At 34.7% G+C, this 24,040-nt stretch overlaps 1 protein-coding gene across 1 annotated transcript in view; it reads left to right on the top strand.

The window, feature by feature from the left end:
* Positions 1 to 24,040, top strand: part of SPATA16 (spermatogenesis associated 16) — a 225,920-nt gene that overhangs the window by 42,262 nt on the left and 159,618 nt on the right. Inside the window, exon 2 of the mRNA XM_065875819.1 lies at positions 13,940 to 14,085. Within this exon, the coding sequence (XP_065731891.1) occupies positions 13,940 to 14,085 (146 nt within the window). The remainder of the gene's footprint in view (positions 1 to 13,939; positions 14,086 to 24,040) is intronic.

The raw sequence follows: 24,040 nt of genomic DNA, 5'->3' as shown, positions 1-24,040 counted from the left end.
TCTGTTAAGGGAATATAAAAAGATATTTATTAAAATTGAAAACTATTAGTTATGAGACCATTGCAGTCTGAACATTTAGTTTGGTATATAAAAAGGGATTGTAAAGATCCCATTGAAAAATTTGCAGGATAGGATGGTGGTTAGCCATTGTGCCTAAAGCCCATCCCTCTATTTGCAGTAACCCACAGGAAGAAATTTCTAAAAAGTAGGATCATCGCAAAGGCCTGCCAGACACCAGGTAGAATTTCCAAAAAACAAACCGTCAAGGAAGAACAGATGATGAAAAGTAGATTATCACCTATATCTACTGCATGCCCAACTCAGAGACTCATGTTCAAGGACTCATTTCTGGGGCTCTAAGTGCTATTTCATCCCCTAATTCCAGTATTAGTACTCTCTTTTTGTATCTATGCATAAATGTTAATCCATTCAACATTTAGGAAGTGGAAATGGACAAGAAATGGTTTATTTCACCTTGAGATATGAAGTTAATGAGAAGAAGAGGTGGTGAAAGAAAGAGCAGTGAACTCTGTAGGTTGAAATTTCTTTGGTTTTTGTTTTTTTCTCCTTACAATTCTCCCAGCAAAGAAAGTTCTATAGGTAAGTTCTAACAGTACCAAGGTGAGCTGCAAGGAGAACCAAGAAGAAGCTACCAACCCAGTCTCTAGTAAACATTTGGCGTGGACCAGGCTCCTGTGCAGTCAGACCTTAAGAAAGATTCTACATGGTGAAAAAAAAAAAAAAAAAGGAAGCATTAAACTCAGGTGGAATACTGAAGTCATGTTTTCCAAGAGAAAACCACTGGAAGTTTTCATCAGCAGTTCTACTGAATGTCCAACAGAGGTGTTAGGTACTAAGATTTAAAAAATAAAAAAGAAACTTCAGGAACAGAATAATTTAGGACAATGAGCCTGATGTGGAGGAAAGAGGACTTTCCATTTAAAAAAAAATCAGTTTTAGCCCCTGTTAACTGGGAAAATCACTAGACTTCTCTTAGCATAAGATTTTTTTTTTCTTTTTAAAAAAAATTATATAAGTTTCAGGAGGTTATCATTATAATTCAACATCTGTATACTACAAAGTGGTCACCAGCACAAGTCTATTTACCATCCATCACCATGCAGTTGACTTTCTTCACCCATAGGTTTTAATACCTGTCAAATGGGAAAATTTGTTTTATCTACTTTGTGGAGATACTAAAAAGTTAGATGTAATTATATACATGAAAATCTCTTAGAAATTTTAAAAATTCATGAGTAAAGGAGTCTTTAATATCTTTCCTGTTTTAGAGATTGTCCTCTGTACTTCTGATTTGATACTATCACTTATTGATTCTTGTTGCTTCCAGTTTAAAATTATGCTGCAATTTAATTTCTGATTTCTTTATAATTTATTTTCTTCAATTCCCTAATCTCACTGTTTCAAAATAACAAATGTATACTGCCTTTACAAATTATCTTTTCTATTTAGATTCAAGGGAACATCTTCAGAATCCAGTGCTAGAACAGGGAAAGAAATGCAGAACATGCCAAAACACCAGGCGTCCATGACTGATCTCATAGAAATTAACAAGAAAAAGAGTAAGAGCATAAAAGACAAATGGTAAAGGATCTGACAGATAATCCATAAATAATGAAATATAAATGACTAACAAATATGCAAAAAAAGGTCTAGTCTTACAAGCAACTAAGAAAAGCAGGTGGTAACATTTTAAAGAATAATAAGAAGCCAACACTTTCTTAAAGAGTTACTGGCAAGAAAGATGAAAGTAAAAGCAAATTCTCTTCCTGAGTAAAGCACACAAGCACACAACACACTTCTATATAAGAAAAACTAAAATAAAAGCCCAGGACCAGGTGGCTTCACAGGTGAATTCTATCAAACATTCAGAGAAGAGCTAACACCTCTCCTTCGCAAACTCTTCTAAAATATAGCAGAGGGAGGAACACTCTCAAACTCATTCTACGAGGCCATCATCACACTGATAGCAATACCAGACAAAGATGTCACAAAAAAAGAAAACTACAGGCCAGTATCACTGATGAACATAGATGCAAAAACCCTCAACAACATACTAGCAAACAGAATCCAACAGCACATGAAAAGGAACATACACTATGATCAAGTGGGGTTTATCCCAGGAATGCAAGGATTCTTCAATATATGCAAATCAATCAATGTGATACACCATATTAACAAACTGAAGAAGAAAAACCATATGATCATCTCAATAGATGCAGAAAAAGCTTTCAACAAAATTCAACACCCATTTATGATAAAAACCCTCCAGAAAGTAGGCATAGAGGGAACTTATCTCAACATAATAAAGGCCATATATAACAAACCCACAGCCAACATCGTTCTCAATGGTGAAACACTGAAACCATTTCCTCTAAGATCAGGAACAAGACAAGGTTGTCCACTCTTACCACTATTATTCAACATAGTATTAGAAGTTTTAGCCACAGCAACCAGAGAAGAAAAAGAAATAAAAGGAATCCAAATCGGAAAAGTAAAAGTAAAACTGTCACTGTTTGCAGATGACATGATACTCTACATAGAGCATCCTAAAGATGCTACCAGAAGACTAAGAGAGCTTACCAATGAATTTGGTAAAGTAGCAGGATACACAATTAATGCACAGAAATCTCTTGCATTCCTATACACTAATGATGAAAAATCTGAAAGAGAAATTAAGGAAACACTCCCAAAAAGATATTTTATTCTTTTTGTTGCACTTTTTGCAACAAAAAGAATACAATATCTAGGAATCAACCTACCTAAGGAGACAATAGACCTGTATGCAGAAAACTATAAGACACTGATGAAAGAAATTAAAGATGATACAAACAGATGGAGAGATATACCACGTCCTTGGATTGGAATAATCAACACTGTGAAAATGACTATACTACCCAAAGCAATCTACAGATTCAATACAATTCCTATGAAACTACCACTGGCACTTTTCACAGAACTAGCACAAAAAATTTCACAGTTTGTATGGAAACACAAAAGACCCCAAATAGCCAAAGCAATCTTGGGAATGAAAAATGGAGCTGGAGGAATCAGGCTCCTGGACTTCAGACTATACTACAAAGCTACAGTAATCAAGACAGTATGGTACTGGCAGAAAAACAGAAATATAGATCAGTGGAAGAGGATAGAAAGCACAGAGATAAACCCACACACATATGGTCACCTTATCTTTGATAAAGGAGGCAAGAATATACAATGGAGAAAAGACAGCCTCTTCAATAAGTGGTGCTTGGAAAACTGGACAACTAAAAATAAAAGAATGAAATTAGAACACTCTGTAACACCATACACAAAGAGAAACTCAAAATGGATTCAAGACCTAAATGTATGGCCAGACACTATAAAACTCTTAGAGGAAAACATAGGCAGAACACTCTATGACATAAATCACAGCAAGATCCTTTTTGACCCAGCTCCTAGAGAAACGGAAATAAAAACAAAAATAAACAAATGGGACTTAATGAAACTTAAAAGCTTTGGCACAGCAAAGGAAACCATAAACAAGATGAAAAGACAACCCTGAAAATGGAAGAAAATATTTGCAAACCAAGCAACTGACAATGAATTAATGTCCATAATTTACAAGCAGCTCATACAGCTCAATATTGAAAAACAAACAACCCAATCCAAAAATGGGCAGAAGATCTAAATAGACATTTCTTCAAAGAAATACACAGATTTCCAACAAACACATGAAAGGATGCTCAATATCACTAATCATTAGAGAAAAGCAAATCAAAACTATATTGAGATATCACCTCACACCAGTCAGAATGGCCATCATGAAAAACTCTACAAACACTAAATGCTGGAGAGGGTGTGGAGAAAAGGGAACCCTCTTGCACTGTTGGTGGGAATGTAAATGGATACAGCCACTGTGGAGAACAGTATGGAGGTTCCTTAAAAAACTAAAAATAGAAATACCATTTGACCCAGCAATCTCACTACTGGGCCTATACTCTGAGAAAACCATAATTCAAAAAGACTCATGTACCACAGTGTTCACTGCAGCCCTACTTACAATAACCAGGACATGGAAGCAACCTAAGTGTCCATCCAGAGATGAATGGATAAAGAAGATTGGCACATATATACAATGGAATATTACTCAGGCATAAAAAGAAATGAAACTGAATTACTTGTAGTGAGGTGGATGGATCTAGAGTCAGTCATACAGAGTGAAGGAAGTCAGAAAGAGAAAATCAAATACTGTATGCTAACACATATATATAGAATCTAAAAAAAAAAAAAAAAAGTTTCTGAAGAACCTAGGGGCAGGACAGGAATAAAGACACAGACATAGAGAATGGACTTGAGGACACAGGGAGGGGGAAGTGTAAGCTGGAATGAAGTGACAGAGTGGCATGGACATATATACACTACAAAATGTGAAATAGATAGGTAGTGGGAAGCGGCCACATAGCACAGGGAGAACCGCTCTGTGCTTTGTGAACACCTATAGGGGTGGGATAGGAAGGGTGGGGATATGGGGATATATGTATACGTATAGGTGATTCACTTTGTTATACAGCAGAAAGTAACACAACATTGTAAAGCAATTATACTCCAATAAAGATGTTAAAAGAAAAAGAAAAACTAAAATAAATGAATTAAGTATTAAGTAAAGATACTAGTTAAAAAAAAATTACAGAGAAACAAAGCAAAAACCCCTAGGAAAGAAGGCGGGGGGGATAACAAAGCCAACATAAAAACCAAAATCAATGAATTAGGAAGCAGAATAGCAGAATTAATAAATTAATCTAAGAGTGTGTTGCTTTTTAAAAAACAGAATAATCAAACCCCTGCTATTCTAATTAAGAAACAAACAGAGAAAACAAAACTATATAGCACCAAGAGTGAAAAGGGGAATGACACCACTGGTACAACAGGCATTTAAAATGTTCTAAGAATATAATGTTCTTCACTGTAATGACAGATTTTAGAGTCTGAATGAAACTGGTAATTTTCTAGGAAAATATAAATTAACAAAATTGATACACAACACTGAAAACCTACACAGTACAATAATAAAATAAGAAAAAAAAAAGAGGTGAAATGAGCTGGGCTGAAATTTTTTTAACTATTTATTTCCAAGTGTTCCAGAGTGTTGAAAAGACGGGGATCTTTCCAGTTTGTTTTATATAGCTAGCATAAGCCTGACACCAAACCGTGATGAACATAACTCAAAATAAATTATATATTTGGGGAAAAAATCTAATTATATATTTACTAAGTGAAAATAAATCAATATGAATTAGAACAGCCCAATTTTAAAATGAATAAAATTCATGAACAGCATACACATACACATGGCCAATAAACATGCGCGGTTGATTTAGTAATCAAATTAAGGTGAGGTGCCTTTGTTACTCATCTGATTAGCAAAGAATAAATAGATTAAAACATTGCTAATATCTAGTGTGCGTGAGGATACAGAAAAACAAGAACTTAAATGCCTTGTTGGTAAAAGTGTAAAAGTTTTCTGGAGACCACTTTCATGATGTATACTTTCTAAAATATGTTTTATGGGTTCTAATATATATGCCTGACTCGGCAATTCCAATATGTAAGAGTATATTATAACATATAGAATATGAAAATTTAGAAATGGATCAAATGTGTGGGCAAAGATGTATATACAAGGCTGTTCAATGTACCTTATTTATGACATTAAGAACTTTCAGTGTCTCTGGAGAAATTTCTCACTAGGAAAAACATTAAATGGGGATCTGGTAAAATTATGCAGCCATTTAAAAAGTGGTATAAATCTATATTTATTAATGTCCAAGATACAGTCAAAGAAAGAAACATAATAGTATGGATCATGAATAATATCATTTTCATAAATGGAAGGAGAAAGACATAGATAGATGACAGAGAGATGATAGACAGAGAACTAGCTAAGATAGATATATCCACACCAACATCTAACATCTAACAGTGATCATTTTTTAATAATAGAATTGTGAATTTTTTCTCTTTATATTTTCTTAATTATCTAAATTTCTAACAGTTTAGTACAGTTCTTTTCATTATCTGTGTTAAAGAACCAATTCTCTTTGGTGTTGGTTTCGTCCCAATCTGTTGTGGAATGATACTTTATTAAACAGAGTAAAAATAAATTACTAGAAAAAAATGAAGTAAAAATATGACATAAAAATACAAGAGCTAGGGCTTCCCTGGTGGCGCAGTCGTTGAGAGTCCGCCTGCCGATGCAGGGGACACAAGTTCGTGCCCCGGTCCGGGAAGATCCCACATTCCGTGGAGCGGCTGGGCCCATGAACCATGGCTGCTGAGCCTGGGCGTCTGGAGCCTGTGCTCCGCAATGGGAGAGGCCACAACAGTGAGAGGCCCACGTACCAAAAAAAAAAAAAAAGCTAATTTTCATTATAATTCAAGAAATATATTTCTCTATCAAACTACTATGAAAGTTTCTAAATGCTTACTCTGTTTCTGTGCTTATCTCATCATGGATCAGTAGCTCATGAACTGACACTGTAGCACTGGTGCAGTGATTAAACACACAGACTCTAGGGCCAGACATCTAGGCATGAATCCAAATTACTGTGTAGCCTGAGATGATTACATAACTCTCTAAACTTCAGTTTCCTCATCTGTGAAATGAGTAATGAGTGCTATGCACTGAATGCTTGTCCCCCCCAAATTCATATGTTGAAACTTAATCATATATGTGATGGTATTTGGAGGTGGGGCCTTTGGGAGGTGATTAGGTCTTGAAGGTGGAGCCCTCATGAAGAGAATTTGTTCCCTTATAAAAGAGACCCAACTGAGCTCTCTGGTCCTCTTTTTGCCATGGGAGGTTACCATGAGAAGTTAACAATCTGCAACCTGAAAGAGCGCCCTCACCAGAAGTGGACCACACTGCACCCTGATCTTGGACTTCCATGTCTCCAGAACTGTGAGAAGTAAATGTTTATTTTTTAAGCCACCCAGTCTATGGTACTTTGTTATAGCAACCTGAACTGACTAGGACAATGGGCATGAAAACAGTGATTATCAAATGAGGTAATAGACGGAGCGCTCTTAGAACATTGCTTGTAACATAATAAACACTATTTAAATGTTTGCAACTGTCATCATTATAAAAAGAAATAGAGTTAATAGTAGAGTTAATATTGGGAAATAAAGCCAATAATTTAGTAGACAATCCTGAGACACTCTCTCAGAATGCAGTGGTGAAATAAAACAGAGAACCTAACAGACATGAAGAACAGAGATGGAAATGCAACTTAATTACTTTGGGATGGGAACATCCCAGTTGGGATGGGAACAATAATCAAAGATGTAAGTGAAGAAAACTTTTCTAAGTTAAAACAAAAAACAAGAAACCTGGGTATGGAAACACAAAGACCTTACCTCTTTCCGGGCAAAACAGATGAAAATAGAACACATCTGGATTCACGGTAGCAATAATTTTGAATTACAAGAAGATAGAAAAATGTATCACATGCGTGGGGAAAACAAAGAAATTTCAACACAGGAAGTTCTTTTAAATTATGTCTAGTTTAATCCAAAAAAGTATTTTTTTCCTCCTCTGCATGCTAAATATGAGAACATAAATGGAGATCTATGTGTTTACAGAGAAACGGTTATGTCTCAAGAAACATACACTCAGCCACATTCCTTTACATGTATAAAGTCAGCAAAAATACATTCTCAGTTATGCGTGAGCTCAGAGAAGTTACCACCCACATAACCCCTCTTTGAAAAATTACTTGGAAGTGGGGCTTGCAAACTGAAAGATGTTTAGGAAAAAATAAATAATGAAGTCATAATACAAAAGGACCTGCCACCTTCTCCCTGTGAATATCACTAAGTACAACCCTCAGCTCATGGCCAATGTCCTTAAATAAGAGACCACAATAATGAGAATGTGGAGAAACTGATGCATTCTTTCACAATGGCTGCCAAATAAAACTTCAGAGCAAACTTCATTATGAATTATTACCCTTCATTATAAAAATCAGTCTATAATTTGACAAGAAAAAACCCAAGAAGATTATTTCCCTCAGATAAGATTAATCTTCTCATCCTAAATCTCAGTTAAACATGATAATAATTGTGCTAAAACAAAAGGAGGGGGATAAAATGAAAGACACTTAAACCTTAACATGATTATTTTTTAATTAAACTTTACTTTGAGATAACTGTAGATTCTTACGCGGTTGTAGAAAATAATGCAGAGAGATCCCATTTACTCTTTATGCAGTTTTCTCCCACTGGTAAGCTCTTGCAAGACTAGTACCATCACCAAAATATTTTCAGACATTCAACCAATCTTAAAATTTCTCCAACTTTACTTGTACTCGTGTGTGTGTGTGTGTGTGTGTGTGTGTGTCTTTACTTCTGTGTATCTACCCACCAAAGTCAAAATGCCTTACAGTTTACAGTTCTAACACTACAAGGATTCCTTCCTGTTGTCCTTTTATAACCACAACACCCATTCCATCCCTAACCCCACACAATCACTAATCTGTTCTCTATTCCTATAATTTTGTCATGTAATCATACAGTATATAACCTCTAGGGATGGGTTTTTTTCACTCAGCATAATTCCCTAGAGATTCACTTAAGTTGTTGCATTATCACTCACTCATTCTTTCTTATAGATGAACAATACTTTACAGTATAGCTGTACCACCATTTTTTTAATCATTCACCATTGAAGGACATCTAGATTGCTTCCAATTTGGGGCTATTATGAATTAACTTGCTATAAACATTCACATATGGATTTCTGTGTGAACATAAGTCTTCATTTCTCTGGGATAAGTGCCTAACGTTGAGTTGTACAGTAGTTGCATGTTTAGTTTTTTAAGCACCCGCCATATTGTTTTCTCCACTGGCTGTACCATTTTACATTCCTGTCAGCAATGTGTGAGTGATCCAACTCCTCACCATTCTCAGATTTCGGTGTTGTCACTATTTTGTATTTTAACCATTCTAATAGGTATGTGGTGATACCTCACTGTAGTTTTAATTTACATTTCTCTGATGACTAATGATGTCAAACAATAAACATGTTGAACATCTTATTATGAGCTTATTTGCCATCTGCATGTCCTCTTCAGTGAAAAATCTGTTCATGTCTTTGCCCACTTTCAAATTGGAGACATTTTTTTCCTTAACTGTTGAATTTTGATTCCATTATGGTAGCGAATATACTCTGAATGATTTCAGTATTTTTCAATTTGTTGACATTTACTTTATTGCCCGTGATATGCTCTATATCAGTGACTTTGCCATGGGTGCTTGAGAAAAATATGTATTCTGCTGTTGTTAGGTGGAGTGTTTTACATATATGTCAATTACCATTGGTTGACTGTGTTGCTCAGATCTTTATGATCTTTGCTGATTTTCTTTCTAGTATTTCTATCATTTGCTGAGAGTGGGATATTGAAATATCCAACTATAATTATAACATGAGTATATTTTAATACGTTTTAGATTTTAATTGAAAACAAAAAAGAAGCACGGCATATGAAAAAGAAATGCAAAAATTATATACGATACATAATTTATTATAAAAACATGAAAAGGATGTTAGGAATATGTAAAAAATTAATGGTGATAGGGTTATGGGTAACTTACTCTCCATCTTTAGATTTTTTTGTAATTTCCAAAGCAATATAAAAACCTTAAAAATTTCTGATTGGATGAATGATATATACTCTTATTTGTAGCTAATTGATAACTCAAATAATGCCACATTTTTCAAGATTTATTGTTCTCTCCCAGACCTTCAGGGATCACTCAAAATTATGTCCCAGGAATATGGTGGGCAAACACTCATCATACAGTATTCTAATAAGGGAGAATCTATTAGCAATATCAATCTTATTAATGATGATACTAATTAAAGGAAAATGTGTGGCTGTATTTTTAAGAATGGGACCATAATATAATATTTAATCTTGGTTATTTCTGCTATTATTGGGCTTTATATTATTTTTATCTGTGTTTTTAAACAAAACTTGAAATTCCTTTTTGCCACAATTTCTGAAAATAGGTTTGATATTTATTTCTTAAAAGAACTTTGAGATACCTTAGAAAAAGGTTTTATAACTCTGAAGTATTGCCATCCTGTTTTCAGAAAACTATCAAATATATTTTGTAAAATACGTTATTTTTTATTAAAATTTGAGCTGTGATTCTAATTTACTACTGAAATTTCATTTTAATCTACCTTCTCATGAAAACAACAACAATACACATAAGAGTCTTCACTGCATTTTCCCTTAAATATTATGCTTTTAATTTGTCCATGCTTCATTCAAAAATATTTTAGGCTTCTTTTCAAAACAAAAAACTAACACATAATTTTTGTTTCCTAATTCAGTCTTCTCACTGATATACTATATCAGGTAGTTTAAAAGTTTTTATTGCCTTATCTCCATGAGTTATTTCACCAAAAAGGTAAAGTGTATAGCTTTAGACAAATATAATTTGAACTAAGTCACCCTTCCTACATTCAAACAAATACATCTCACATTAAAGTTCTTCATCTTCTAGAGAATTAACTTCTCAGTCTCTACAAATGTCTGCATGAAAATTTTAAAATTCAGCAAAATATCTGTAATGTTCTTTATAATCCTGACACCAGTACTTTGTCTATATTTACTATAATTCTACCTTTAACTTCAACATATTTATAACAATTTGCAAAGCTTATTTCAAAGATGCCCCACTTTGGCAAATAAATAAAGCAACCTTTGATAAAATCAGAAAGTACTCTATCTTAGAGTACTTGACTGATAAACCAAGATCACCACAAATATACATAAGCCTACCCAGCAGGCTGCCTGTTCTCCCATTTTAATGTGAACTGAAAAATTATCCCTGTCTCTCCTTGCTGTCTTATAGTTTGGCTTCATAAAGTACACTCTTTAGTGTGTTAAGATTGATCATTTTATTCCTTTTCTGGCCTTGAATCTCACAGAAGTAGAGAATAGTGAAGACATTAGATCAGGCATTTATTCTTCACTTTATCTCAATGTTCACAGGCGAAGTCTTTAATATTATTAAATCTGAAGGTCAGCTTCCTCTTACCATGTAGGATCTGAGTGTCCTTGTAGATGCTACTCCCTGAATGGCCCACATATTCATTCCACAAAAAGTGTGCCTGAGAAAGGAAACATGCCTGCTCCACCGCAACAGAGAGGGACACAGCGGAGGAAGGGGCAAAGGACACATACACTGTGGGGCTTGTTTGTTTCTCTTTTGTTTCTTTAAGATTTTATGTGAAAAATCCATGAGATGTGAGCATTTAAGACTTGAAAAAAATGTTGATTTAATTTAGAGGATAAAATTAATCAAGAGGTTCTAGAATTTTAATATGATGATAAACTGGCAAATAAAACTACGTAATTTCTACTCATTTTGTTTTCTACTGATTTGGGCTTTATAAAGAGCTATGTCATCCAAAAACCTTTTTATCTTCCCCCTGAAAAACTGTTGCTTTAGGTATCTCTGGGTCCTACAAGATCAGGTTGGCCCTACAGGATCAGAGGAGAGGTGTGGTCTCAAGCTGTCATGTTCAAACTATAACACTTTCTCTTAAGTGATATTTTATTCCAACTATATTGACATTCGTGAGGTCAGACTCTCAGGAATAGTTACTAAATCAGTGTTAAATGCTTTGTCTCTTTTATTATCAATTTTATCAGGTAATCTTTATAAAGCAACCAGACAACATTGACTGAGGTCATTTACTTTGTATCTTCCACAAGAGTCTTTGCTTTTTTTCCCCTCCAAATAATTGAGAACTGTACTCTGAGAACCCTTATAAGAACATGAATAGAATTTGACTCTTTTCTAAAGGATAATTTGAGGGGAAAAATTTTACATTTGATTGTGTGCGTATAGTTGTTCAGGAAAAGGAATAATAGATTACATATCTAAAGAGCTCTTATAATTAGTAAGAAAAAGATTATGGAAATAGGCAAGGAATAGAAAACAGGAATTTACATGGAATTAAAAATAGCCAAAATTTATTTAAAAGACCTATCTAATGCAAATTAAAATGTAAGGGCAGTAATTTTTGTCTGACAATTACTAGTAATTACTCAATAACTATATATTGACTGAATGTATGTATTATAGTAACAAATTTCTCCCATCAAATTGGAAAAGACTTTTAAAAATGATATGAATTCTCAAACTTGACAGGATATCCAGGCAAAAGATAGCAGCACCAGGTAACTACCAATTCAAACTAGGGCTGTTTAACATCTAGATTCACCTTCAGCTCATAGTTATTGGATAAAATTAAGAAGAGAAATACATTTTCGAACAGAATATAGTCATTCTCAACCCATTTGCACTTTAAAAAATAACTGACAACAATGTTAATGTAAATGAGGTTGCAAGGCAACCTCAACTTACTCTATAAAAGAAAGATTAGGGGACTTCCCTGGTGGCATAGTGGTTAAGAATCCACCTGCCAATACAGGGGACACAGGTTCGAGCCCTGGTCAGGTAAGATCCCACATGTCGCGGAGCTACCAAGCCCATGCGCAATAGCTACTGAGCCTGCGCTCTAGAGCCCGCGAGCCACAACAGCTGACTGAGCTCGCGTACTGCAACTACTGAAGCCCGCGCACCTAGAGCCCGTGCTCTGCAACAAGAGAAGCCACCACAATGAGAAGCCCAGGCACCACAACCAGAGAAAGCCCGTGCGCAGCAACAAAGACCCAACGCAGCCAAAAAAATTTAAAAACAGAAAAATTAGTTTAAATAATATCATTTAAATGAAAAGGATTTAGAATACAAGAAATTTTACACTGAGGTATATATAAATAGATATTAACTCCAAATATTACTATCCCTGGTAAGAAAAGCATAGAGGATATAGAAAAGAGCAAAGAAGCAGATATTCGGAATAAGGTCACTAAACAGAGGTGGAGTTTCTCCTCCCCCATCAGCCTTGATTCTAAGACACAGTAGAAAACTCTGAGGGAAAAAAAAAAAAGTGCCGATCTATCCTTGTCATATTATTGACACTTCTTAATGTTTGGGGCTTCTCCTCCCAAAATTAATTATTTTCTTCTTCTACAGTTTATCTGTGGTGCCCAGAAACCACTGACTTCCTGGAATTTTTATTAAGAATTCCACATTCCTGGGCTTCCCTGGTGGCGCAGTGGTTGAGAGTCCGCCTGCCGATGCAGGGGACAGGGTTCGTGCCCTGGTCTGGGAGGATCCCACATGCCGCGGAGCGGCTGGGCCCGTGAGCCATGGCCGCTGAGCCTGCGCGTCCGGAACCTGTGCGCCACAACAGTGAGAGGCCCGCGTACCGCCAAAAAAAAAAAAAAAAAGAATTCCACATTCCTGCCATGTTTTTCAGATACTGTGGCCTCCGCCAATAAATTCTAATAAATTTTCACTTCTTTTCTTTCAATAACATCCTAGAGAATATGATTCAGACTCAAATTAATCACCGATCATGTTAATGGCTCCTAGGAGTTTACTTCCGATACCCCTTATTATATTAAATCAACTTGATAGTGTGCTAGATCATTGCTCGGCTGGGTTTTCATAAAAGCATTGGTATTTAATATGATTTATATCTGGTTTTCTGCTAATATCTTTGCTTATTGTGTGCTTTATTTTTAAAACAGACATTCTTAGCTAATGGCACCCCTTTAAAATATATCATACTTTAAAAATATTTTACAGGAAGCATTTTACAGTAAAATATGTTACTTATATTACAGTCACTTAATAGTGAACAGGAACAATTTATTTAATTTACAATCAAAATGTTAATATTTGACTTGTAGTTTGGAAAAAGTACATGTACATATATATGTTTTGCTTGTTTAAAAGATCAATTGTATGTCAAGATTATTAGAAAATTTAAAGCACTGTATTTTTTTTAAAGCTTTGCAGCAAAGGGGCAGCTCTGGGAAAACCATTTGAAGCATCTGCTGAAGATGTAGCAAGTGTGGCGAGTTTCATTGAGACAAAGCTTGTTACATGCTATCTACGGATGAGGAAACCTGACCTTGCCCTGAATCATGCGCACAGGTAAAATGAAGTATTAATAACTACAAGTAAGTACTATCCATGCAAGCAGAGGGTATTATGTGAGCTTGTATGATTAACTTAGATTCCATTTAAATTTAAAGACAAAACAAAAAACATTTCTTTACTACTCGATTTATGTTAAACTAGGCAATCACAGAGATCACAAAGGGCATCTCAAAACCTAATGGAAGAAACAGAGCCATAAATAATTATCCATAAAGCCAGACAAAATAAAAAGGCAGATAACTGTAGTAGCAAATTAGGGCAGGAAGAAAGGAGGGTACGAATAAGGTTAAGTAAGGAACGAGAAAGATCAGAAGAATTTCCAAAATTGCCCAAAATACAGAGAATGGTAGAAGGAAATCCCAACTGTGAAACATGAGCAAAGACTCGAAAGCTTATCGCTTATTTGGAGATACCATAGCTGAGTCGAAGGATGCTATGCAGGGGTGAATGTGACAGCTGTCCAAAGGTGTAAAACACTTTTTAATCTATGTCCTTAAAGGTTTCTTTTATATGTTTCTATCCCTCTTCAGAACTCTGTTTTAGCTTGTGGCTTCCTGGAATCCTCAGCCCTATCTTTTTTTTCTATAAAAATGTCCTGTTTCCTAAAGGCCTTGCTCTTATCATGGGTAATATTCAGTTTAATCTATGGCAAAGATAAAGTGATTATGTTATGTCTTTCAAATAACTCTTTTCTTAGAATTATGAAGCCCCTACCCCTCTCTGCCTGGCTTAGAGTGATTGACCTAAATATTTAGTCTTGTTCATTTTCTGATCTCACACATCCTGGACTTCTTTTGGATACAAATAATAAAACTAATATCAACATGAAAACATAATGCCTGCCCTGTTAATAACCACGAGGAAACACAATTATCAATTATATTAATACTCATTATGTGAGCAGGAGATCTGCCAACATGCTAAAAATCATTTACAACTCTACATCCACAATGATGTAAAAGTTCCGCCAAAGATTCTTCATGGCTCTAAGGAGACCTCAAGCTTGTAGGCTTAAGCTTGACATCAAGGACAACAAAACCACTTTTAAATTCATAAGATAACCTGCTTGAAAGAAATTTTCTTGCTTTAAGTAAACTGCAGAACCTAAACACAGATTCTCTTTGACACCAAAGAAAATTAGACTCTATAGTTTCTGGAAACACCTTATGCAACCATCATTTTCAAACCCAATATCAGGACATATGGTTATGTCAAAGAATTTCATTCCATTTCCATTTGAAAGGAAAAAGCCACTTGGGTGACTTGTGAGCTCAATGGAAAAAAATATTTAAAATTGGGAATAGCCCAGAAAATCTATAGGCATACATAAACAACAATGAATTGAGATGCACTTGAAAGTAATTATTTATCACCTTCTCCATGGTTTTCACTACACATAAGAAGTGCCACCAAAATGGCCTGCATATTAAGGAAACTATCTCCTGGATATTAGAATGGTTTGATGGATTTTCAAATCATTTTTAATAATAAAAGGATTCAAAATGGTATGGTCATGTCAATATTTAATTCAGTGTTATAAAAACAAGTAATGAACATTAATCAAAATTGTACTATAAGAAACAAGGGTGCAAGGATTAGTTTCAATAGATTCACTATTTAGGCTTAGAAACTTTTATTTTAAAACTAAGCATGCTCTTTCAAGACCTTGAAAATTACTGAAGGGAGGATATATAATGATGAATAGTAAACTAATCTTCCCCATTATGCTAGGATTAACTTTTGTATCCTTTTTATTCTATTGTAAAATAACTTTTGCTTCTTTTTCTAAGTTGAACATTAAGAAATGGAAATCAATAGAGGTTAAACAGTCAATTCATACAATTAATAATGCACCAACTGAAATAAATCATTTTGCTACCCAGCAAAATGTCATATTGCAGAAGACAGTGCCTACGATTCTAATATTTAAACGTTTTTAAAGATCTCAGATTTTAAAGTAGAGCCTGAAACATAAATATATTTCTCAAAATAAATAAATTAATCAGGATACTCAGTCTATAAATAGCCTACAACCATTATACACCATTATACATTATACATTCAGTTATACACTGAATGCAGAATCTTGCTTTTGTATTATTACCACATTGTGATGGTTGATACTAATCATGGATCAAAATTAAAATATTCCCTTTTTGCATTTATTTGCATTTGCTGAAGCATCCTTTCTTTAATTTTATGTAAATGTGAGGTCTACTGCATATCTTTAGGAGATCTGTTAACACAAAAATTAGCTTGAAAACCATCACATAGTTTTGCTTCTGATAAAAAGTAACTGCATGTTGTTCTGTCATGTAGAAGACTACAAGAACCATAACTTTATGGTTTTAGGTTCAACAAAGATACATTTTGAAATTAATTAGGCAAGTGTCGACATTTAAAATATGATAATAAGTAATACAAAGGCTTTAGAAACAACTGTTAACAAGTTTTTCTTTTTTTAAATAACATATCCGAAGTGGCAAATATGGATATCATTTTTTTTTTTTTTTACTTCAACCAAAAGTGATGCCATCAGTCAAACATATCAACTCTGTGCTCACTTCATCAAACTAGTATCATTGTTTATCAGAGGTGTCTTGAACATTCCTAAGACTGATTTCTAATTACTGCTATCTTATCAAGAATAGAAATCCTACTATACCTCTTTTCCTATCATATAATTATATGCTTATTTGTATAACTGTAAAGATTCTAATGATGCATATCAACTTTTTTGCATATTTCCCACCTTTATATTGCTGATGTTTGCTTGTTTTTGCTGCAGAATTTTGATGCCACAAGGTGGCAGGCAAGATGAAGTCTAAAATAGCAAATATGTGGAAATGAGCCCCTTTTCAAAATTGTAATGGTGTCATCTACATTCACTCATTCATTCAACAAATATTTTTGAATGCTCACCAAGAGCTTGTGCTAGGCAGTGGGGGTGGTAGTTGTAAACAGGAAATATGTGGTGTTTATGCATATTAGAAGAGGCAGCAAAGTTTAAAAAACAAATACTAATATGAGAAAAAAGAGAGTGTGGTAAATGCCACGAAGGTAATAACATAATTTCAAGTTGCAGAGGCAGCATTGTATGTGAAATCAGAGCATGGAGTCTGAACCTGACTGCTCAGGTTTTCATTCTGACTCCCTCACTCACCAGTTAGCCCAAGTTTAATTCTCTATAAAATTGGGTTATAATAATACTACCTACTTCACAAATACTATATCACAAGATTTTGTGAAAATTAAACATAAACCCATAGATTCTTTACTCCACCCGTGATAGAGTTACTGGTACTGGGCCTGCCTTCCTGCTATAAGTAAGCATAAAACTGGACAAAATATATGAGACAACTCTGTTTACGCACTGGAAAATGGTCATAGCAGGACTCTGATCCTTGAGAGAAGGACAGTATACATGGTAAGCCCCACAATTTTCTTAGCTTTTTGCTGGGGTTCTTTTCCTGCCCTTACTCAGGGAGTTGGAGATCACGTTAAATGTTAAACTGAAATCTCAATGGGCTGAGGAAGCAGAGATTAGAATATGATGCTGCCAAAAAAGCTGTAATTTACAGGGCAGGTGACCAAAGGAGAAATAGCTTTGTGAGTAGGCTGAGGTTAGAAGACTGCATGAGGACTTGCTGCAGGTTCTTGGCCAATATAAGAAGTGAGACGTCAGGTAGCAGAGACTGCCTGCTATGGGACTAAGTGCTAAGTGAAAATACCAGAGGACCTGCAGTGATGGGAGATACTGAAATACCAGTGTGAAGAGACCTCACTGAGTACCTAAGGCATTCAGCTCAAACCCCAGAAAGACCCATGCTTTAAGAGTTAGTACCATGACCTCCAGAATGGATCACTCCTTAGGATTAAACTCAAAGGCAAAACAGACCTGCCTTAATAGAGACTAAAACCATGCATGACAAGAACAAGAGGATTTTTCATTTAATTGCCTGATAGGAAAAATATTCAACAACTTTGCAGGGATGATGTCATAATCTCAATTCCTTACAAAGTTTCATCCAAAATGTCTAGCATAAAATAAAAATTTCTGTACATTCAAAGAAATAGGGAGATGAGACTCATATTTAACAAAATAAATAGTCCGTACGATCAGACCCCAAGATGACCCAGATGTTAGAATTGGTAGAAAAAGATTTTTAAAAAGCTACAAAAAATAGATCCAAGGATCTTCAGGCAAAGATGATCATAATAAGTGAAGAAATGAGAATCGCAACAGAAAAATAGAAACTATAGAAAAAAACCAAATGGAGATTTCAGCATGGATTAATGAAATATCTAAAATAAAAATGTACTGATTGACCTTGACATCAGATTGAAGACTTAGTACTAAAGAAAGGATTAGTGAACATGAAGACAAATCAGTAGAAATTACCCCATGTGAACACAGAGGAAAAAAAGATATTTTAAAAAATTAACCAATGCTTCAGTGACCTATCCTCAGAGACAGTAACAAGCAATCTAGCATACATGTAACTGTCCCAAAGGGAAAAGAAAGAAAGAAAAGGGCATAAAAGTAATCAGTAGAAGTTTTCCAAATTTGTTTTTAAAAAAAGTAAAATCTAGTTAGCCCCAACTAAAATAAATACAAAGAGAACCACATCTAGAAACAGCATAAGCAAACTTTTGAAAACTCAAGACAGAGAGAAAATATTAAAGGCAGATAAAAGAAAACAATATGTTACACACAGGGACAATGATACAAATAACAGGTGACTTTTAATCAGAAATAATGGAGACCAAAATACAATGGAACAGGAAGTTTAAAGTACTGAAAGAAAAATGATGCCAAACAAGAATTCAACAACAACAAAAAATTCTTCAAAATGAGAGTGAGATATAAATACATTTTTAAATAACTAAAGTTAAAAATTAATCTTGAGCAGATCTGTACTTTGAGAAATGATAAATAAGATATTTCAAGCTGAAGTAAATGACAGTAGAGTAAAATTTGGATCTACAAAAAGGAATGAAGAGCATCAGAAATGGTAAATTAAGTGAGTAAACATAAAACACTATATATCTTCTCAAAATTTATTTAAGGATGAATGACTAAGGAAAAAATAGTGTTCTATCGTATTATCTAAGGTAAAAATAATAAATAATAAGATTACATATTTTGATGTGCAATATTTGACTACAATATCACAAAAACCTGCGGGAGGAGGCACAAATGGAATTTTACTACTGAAGTTTTTACATGAGGTAGCACAATATTAACTCTAAGTAGCCTGTGTTAAATTAAAAATGCATGTTATAGTCCCTAGAGTAATCATTAAAAATATTACGAGTGTAGCTAGAAAGCCAATTATGCACTTAAAATTATATACTAAAGAATATTTAATTAACTGAAGTCAAGAAAGGAGGAAGAGAAGAACAAATAATGGATGGGACACTGGAAGATAATAGCAAGACAATAGGTTTGAACAAAATCATTAATAATTACACTAAACATACTACACTAACTAAATAATCCAATTATAAGGCAGATATCATCAGTCTGGATTAAATCACAAGATTCAACTATGTTCTATCTACAAAAAGACATAGTTTGAAAGTAAAAGGAAGAAAAATGACATACCATACAGTAAACATAAAAATCTGTTTTTCTGTCAGGCTTGGCTATGTTACTATCAGACAAAGTAGGTCTCAAGAAAAGGAGTTATTACCAAGGATAAAAATAAGGCTCAACAAAATTTTGAAAATTTGAAATCTGACAGAGCTTTTTCTCTGACTATAATGCAATTAAATTAGAAATCATTAAGATATCTAGAAAAACCCCTCCAAATACTTGGAAATTAAGCAATATACATCTAAAAAACCCATCAGTCAAAATATAAGAAAATAAAATAACAAAGGCATGGATTTGAATTTCTGCTTCATCACTTACTAGCTTTGACTTTCACAAGTAACTTAACTTCACTTTGCCTCAGTTTTCTCATCTTTAAATCTAAGTAAACTGGTTAAAATCACTCCTAAATCTTAAAATATATCAGATTTGTATTTTGTTTCAATCCCACCACCAATAATGAATGCAGATTATTTTCAATGGTAATAACAGCACTAAACTCTATATATGCATAGAGGACACTATTATTTTTAAAATACCCTTTAGATGTGAAAAGATGTTCAACATCCTTACTTATTGGAGAAATGCAAGTCAAAACTACAGTGAGATACCACTTACACCAGTCACAATGGCCAACATTAAAAAGTGTACAAACAACAAATGCTGGAGAGGGTGTGGAGAAAAGGGATCCCTTGCTACATTCCCATTAGTGGTAATGGGAATGTGCTGCAGTCACTATGGAAAGCAATATGGAGGTTCCTCAGAAAATTAAAAATAGAATCACCATATGATGCAACAATCCCACTGCTAGGCATATATCTGGACAAAACTATAATTCAAAAACATACATGCACCCCTATGTGCATAGCAGCATTATTCACAATAGCCAAGACATGGAAACAACCTAAATTAAATGTCCATCAACAGACAAATGAATAAAGAAGATGTGGTACATATATGCAATGGAATTCTACTCAGCCATAAAAAAAAGAAAATAATGCCATTTGCAGCAACATGGATGCAACTAGAGATTATCATACTAAGTGAAGTAAGTCAGAAAGAGAAAGACAAATACCATATGATATCACTTATATGTGGAAGCTAAAATATGACACAAATGAACTTATCTACAAAACAGAAACAGACTCACAGACATAGAGAACAGACTTGTGGTTGCCAAGGGGAAGGCGGGGTGGGGGAAGGATCAACTGGGAGTTTGGGGTTAGTAGATACAAACTATTACATATAGAATGGATAAACAACAAGGTCTTACTGTATAGCACAGGGAACTATATCCAATAGCCTGGGATAAACCATAATGGAAAAGAATATAAAAAGAAGAGTGTATATATGTGTATAACTGAGTCACTTTACTATACAGCAGAAATTAACACAACATTGTAAATCAACTATACTTCAATTAAAAAATAAGATAAAATAAAATACCCTTTTTGAACCCAAGATATACTGAATAAAGTAGACAATATGGAATATTCTATGAAAATACAAGTTTGGGGGGCATCATTATTTATAACTTTGAGGATAATTAAAATGCTCAGAGGTGATATAAGCTTAAACCATTACAGATATTCATGAGTTTTAGAATAAACTGGTTCATAATAGAAGTAACAGAAATTTTGAAAATTTCTTGCAGATCTCATGAAATGAGATATTTAAAATACAACATGCTCCTCTTTACCATAACTGAATGTTCAAAGTTTGGCCAGGAGTGACATGAGAGATATGGCAGAACAGGATGTTCCCAGCTTGTATCATCCCCTGGCAACAATAACTTGGCAGCCATTCACAGACAAAAAGTGTCTTTGTGGGAGCTTTGGAATCCAGGCAGGACACTGTGAAACCTCAGGGGGGCCCACAACCAAGGAAGTCTGTTTTAATAAAGCAGGCCCAAACCAAGGAGGATGGCACCCCTATAGTGTCCCTAGCAAGACTCAGAAACAGTTCTGACCCCTGTGGATTTGTCTATAGCCCCATTTGACCTTGGTCCTGCCACCAGCACAAGATGCCAAGGAACCTCAGAGAAGTCATGCCTGTCTATGCCTCAGTAATAAACCCACAGCTATGGACACTGAAGTAACTCATGATCTGACTCCATCTCCTTTCAGCCACCATCCATAAGCAGTCCTACCAGCCCAGGGACATGGCTGGAGACATACTTATTTGCATCCCCAGAGATCCTGAAATGTCCCTGTGACACAGCTCTAGCCCCTCCCCACTGCAGTCAGGGAACAGTTCTACCCACCTAGGGATCTGGTGGGAGACATGACCATCCATGCCTTCAGATCTCATTTCCAGTTGTGTACCCTGAAGCAATCTTGGGCCTCAGTTCCAGCTCCTATCAACCATAGTCCAGAGCCAGCCAGTCTGTCCAGGGACCCACCCAGTGGCCCAGTAGAAGCCCTCCCAAGGACTCAAAGAGAGGCATATCTTTCCACATACCTGATAACAGGACCACTGTCTGAAGACCCAACTGCAGACCCTGAAGTGGAACCTTGTCCCAGCACCAGCCCTACTAATCAAGGTTCTAGAGGCAGTTCTGTCCATCCAGGGACCAAATAGGATCCACCCCAGCCCAAATCCCTGGTAAAAGGCTCACCAAACACAGAGCCCATTGTGAACACAGCAACAGCCAAGTAACCTAGCTCTAATCCATCTCAGCTGTAATTCTGCAGGTAATCTCATCAGCCTGGGAAACCAATAGAAGCCAACATTGGAGCACCTAAATATTTAAGGCAAACATTAACAGACTGAAGGAATAAATAGACAGCAATACAATAATAGTAGGGAACTTCAATACCCCACTCTCAATAATGGATAGATTATCCAGACAGAAAATCAATAAGGAAAAAACAGACTTGAATAACACTATAGACTAAATTGATATAATTAACATATACAGAACATTCCATCGAACAGCACAAGAATACACATTTTTTCCAAGCACACACAGAACATTCTCCAGGATAGATCATATGTTAGCCCACAAAGCAAGTCTTAACAAATTAATGAAGATTGATATCATATAAAGTATCCCTTGCCAACCACAATGATATAAAACTAGGAATAATAATGGGAGGAATATTGATAAATTCAGAAATACATGTAAATTAAACAACATACTCTGGAAAATCCAATAAAAAAGAAATCAGAAAATATCTTGAGACAAACAAAAATGAAAACACAACATACCAAAAACTTATGTAATGCAGCAAAAGCAGTTCTAAGAGGGAAATTTATAGCAGTAAACAACTACATTAAGAAAAAAGGAAGATGTCAAATAAACAAGCTAACTTTACACCTCAAGGATCTTGAAAAAGAAGAACAAACTAAGCCCAAATTTAGCAGAACGAAGGAAATAATAAAGATTGGAGCAAAACGGATGAAAAAGAGACTAGAAAAACAATGTAAAAAATCAACAAAACTAGAAGATGTTTTGAAAAGATAAATAAAATTGACAAAATTTTAGCGAGACTAACCAAAAAAAGAGAGAGGACTCAAAATTATAAATGAACGAGAAGACATTACAGCTTATATCACAGAAATACAAAGGATCATAAGAGACTACTATGAAATATTATACACCAACAAATGGGATAGCCTAGAAGACATGGACAAATTCCTAGAAACATACAATCTGCCATGAAAAACATCATGAAGAAATAGAAAATCTGAACAGACTAATAATAAGTATGCATTGTGAAGCAGCAATCAAAAGCCCCCCAACAAAGAAAAGACTAGGACCAGATGGCTTCACTAGTGAATTATACCGAACATTTAAATAATTAACATCAGTCCTTCTCAAACTCTTTCAAAAATAGAAGAGGAGGAAATACTTCCAAACTAATTTTACAAGGCCAGCATTACTCTAATACCAAAGACAAATAAGGACACTACAAGAAAGGAAATTTACAGGTCAATATCCTTAATGAACATAGATGCAAAATTCCTGAAGAAAATACTAGCAAAGCAAATTCAACAGCACATTGAAAGGATCACACATCATAATCAAGTGAGATCTATTCTTGGGATGCAAGGTTCCCAGGACATACACAAATTAACAAACATGATAGATCACCTTAAGAAAATAAAAGATAAAAATTATATGATCATCTGAATAGATGCAGGAAAAAAGCATTTGACAAAATTTAACATTCTTTCATGATAAAAACTCTCAACAAATTAGGTATAAAAGGAATGTACCTCAACATAATAAAGACAATATATGACCATCATACTCAACAGTAAAAAGCTGAAAGTTCTTCCTCTAAGATCAGGAACAAGATAAGGATTCTGATTCTTGCCATTTTTAATTCAACATAGTGCTGGAAGTCC

Source organism: Phocoena phocoena, chromosome 4 (assembly GCF_963924675.1).
Source record: "Phocoena phocoena chromosome 4, mPhoPho1.1, whole genome shotgun sequence".
NCBI lineage: Eukaryota > Metazoa > Chordata > Mammalia > Artiodactyla > Phocoenidae > Phocoena > Phocoena phocoena.
Note: the sequence above shows the minus strand (reverse complement) of the source record. Positions and strands in the feature narration are given on the sequence as shown.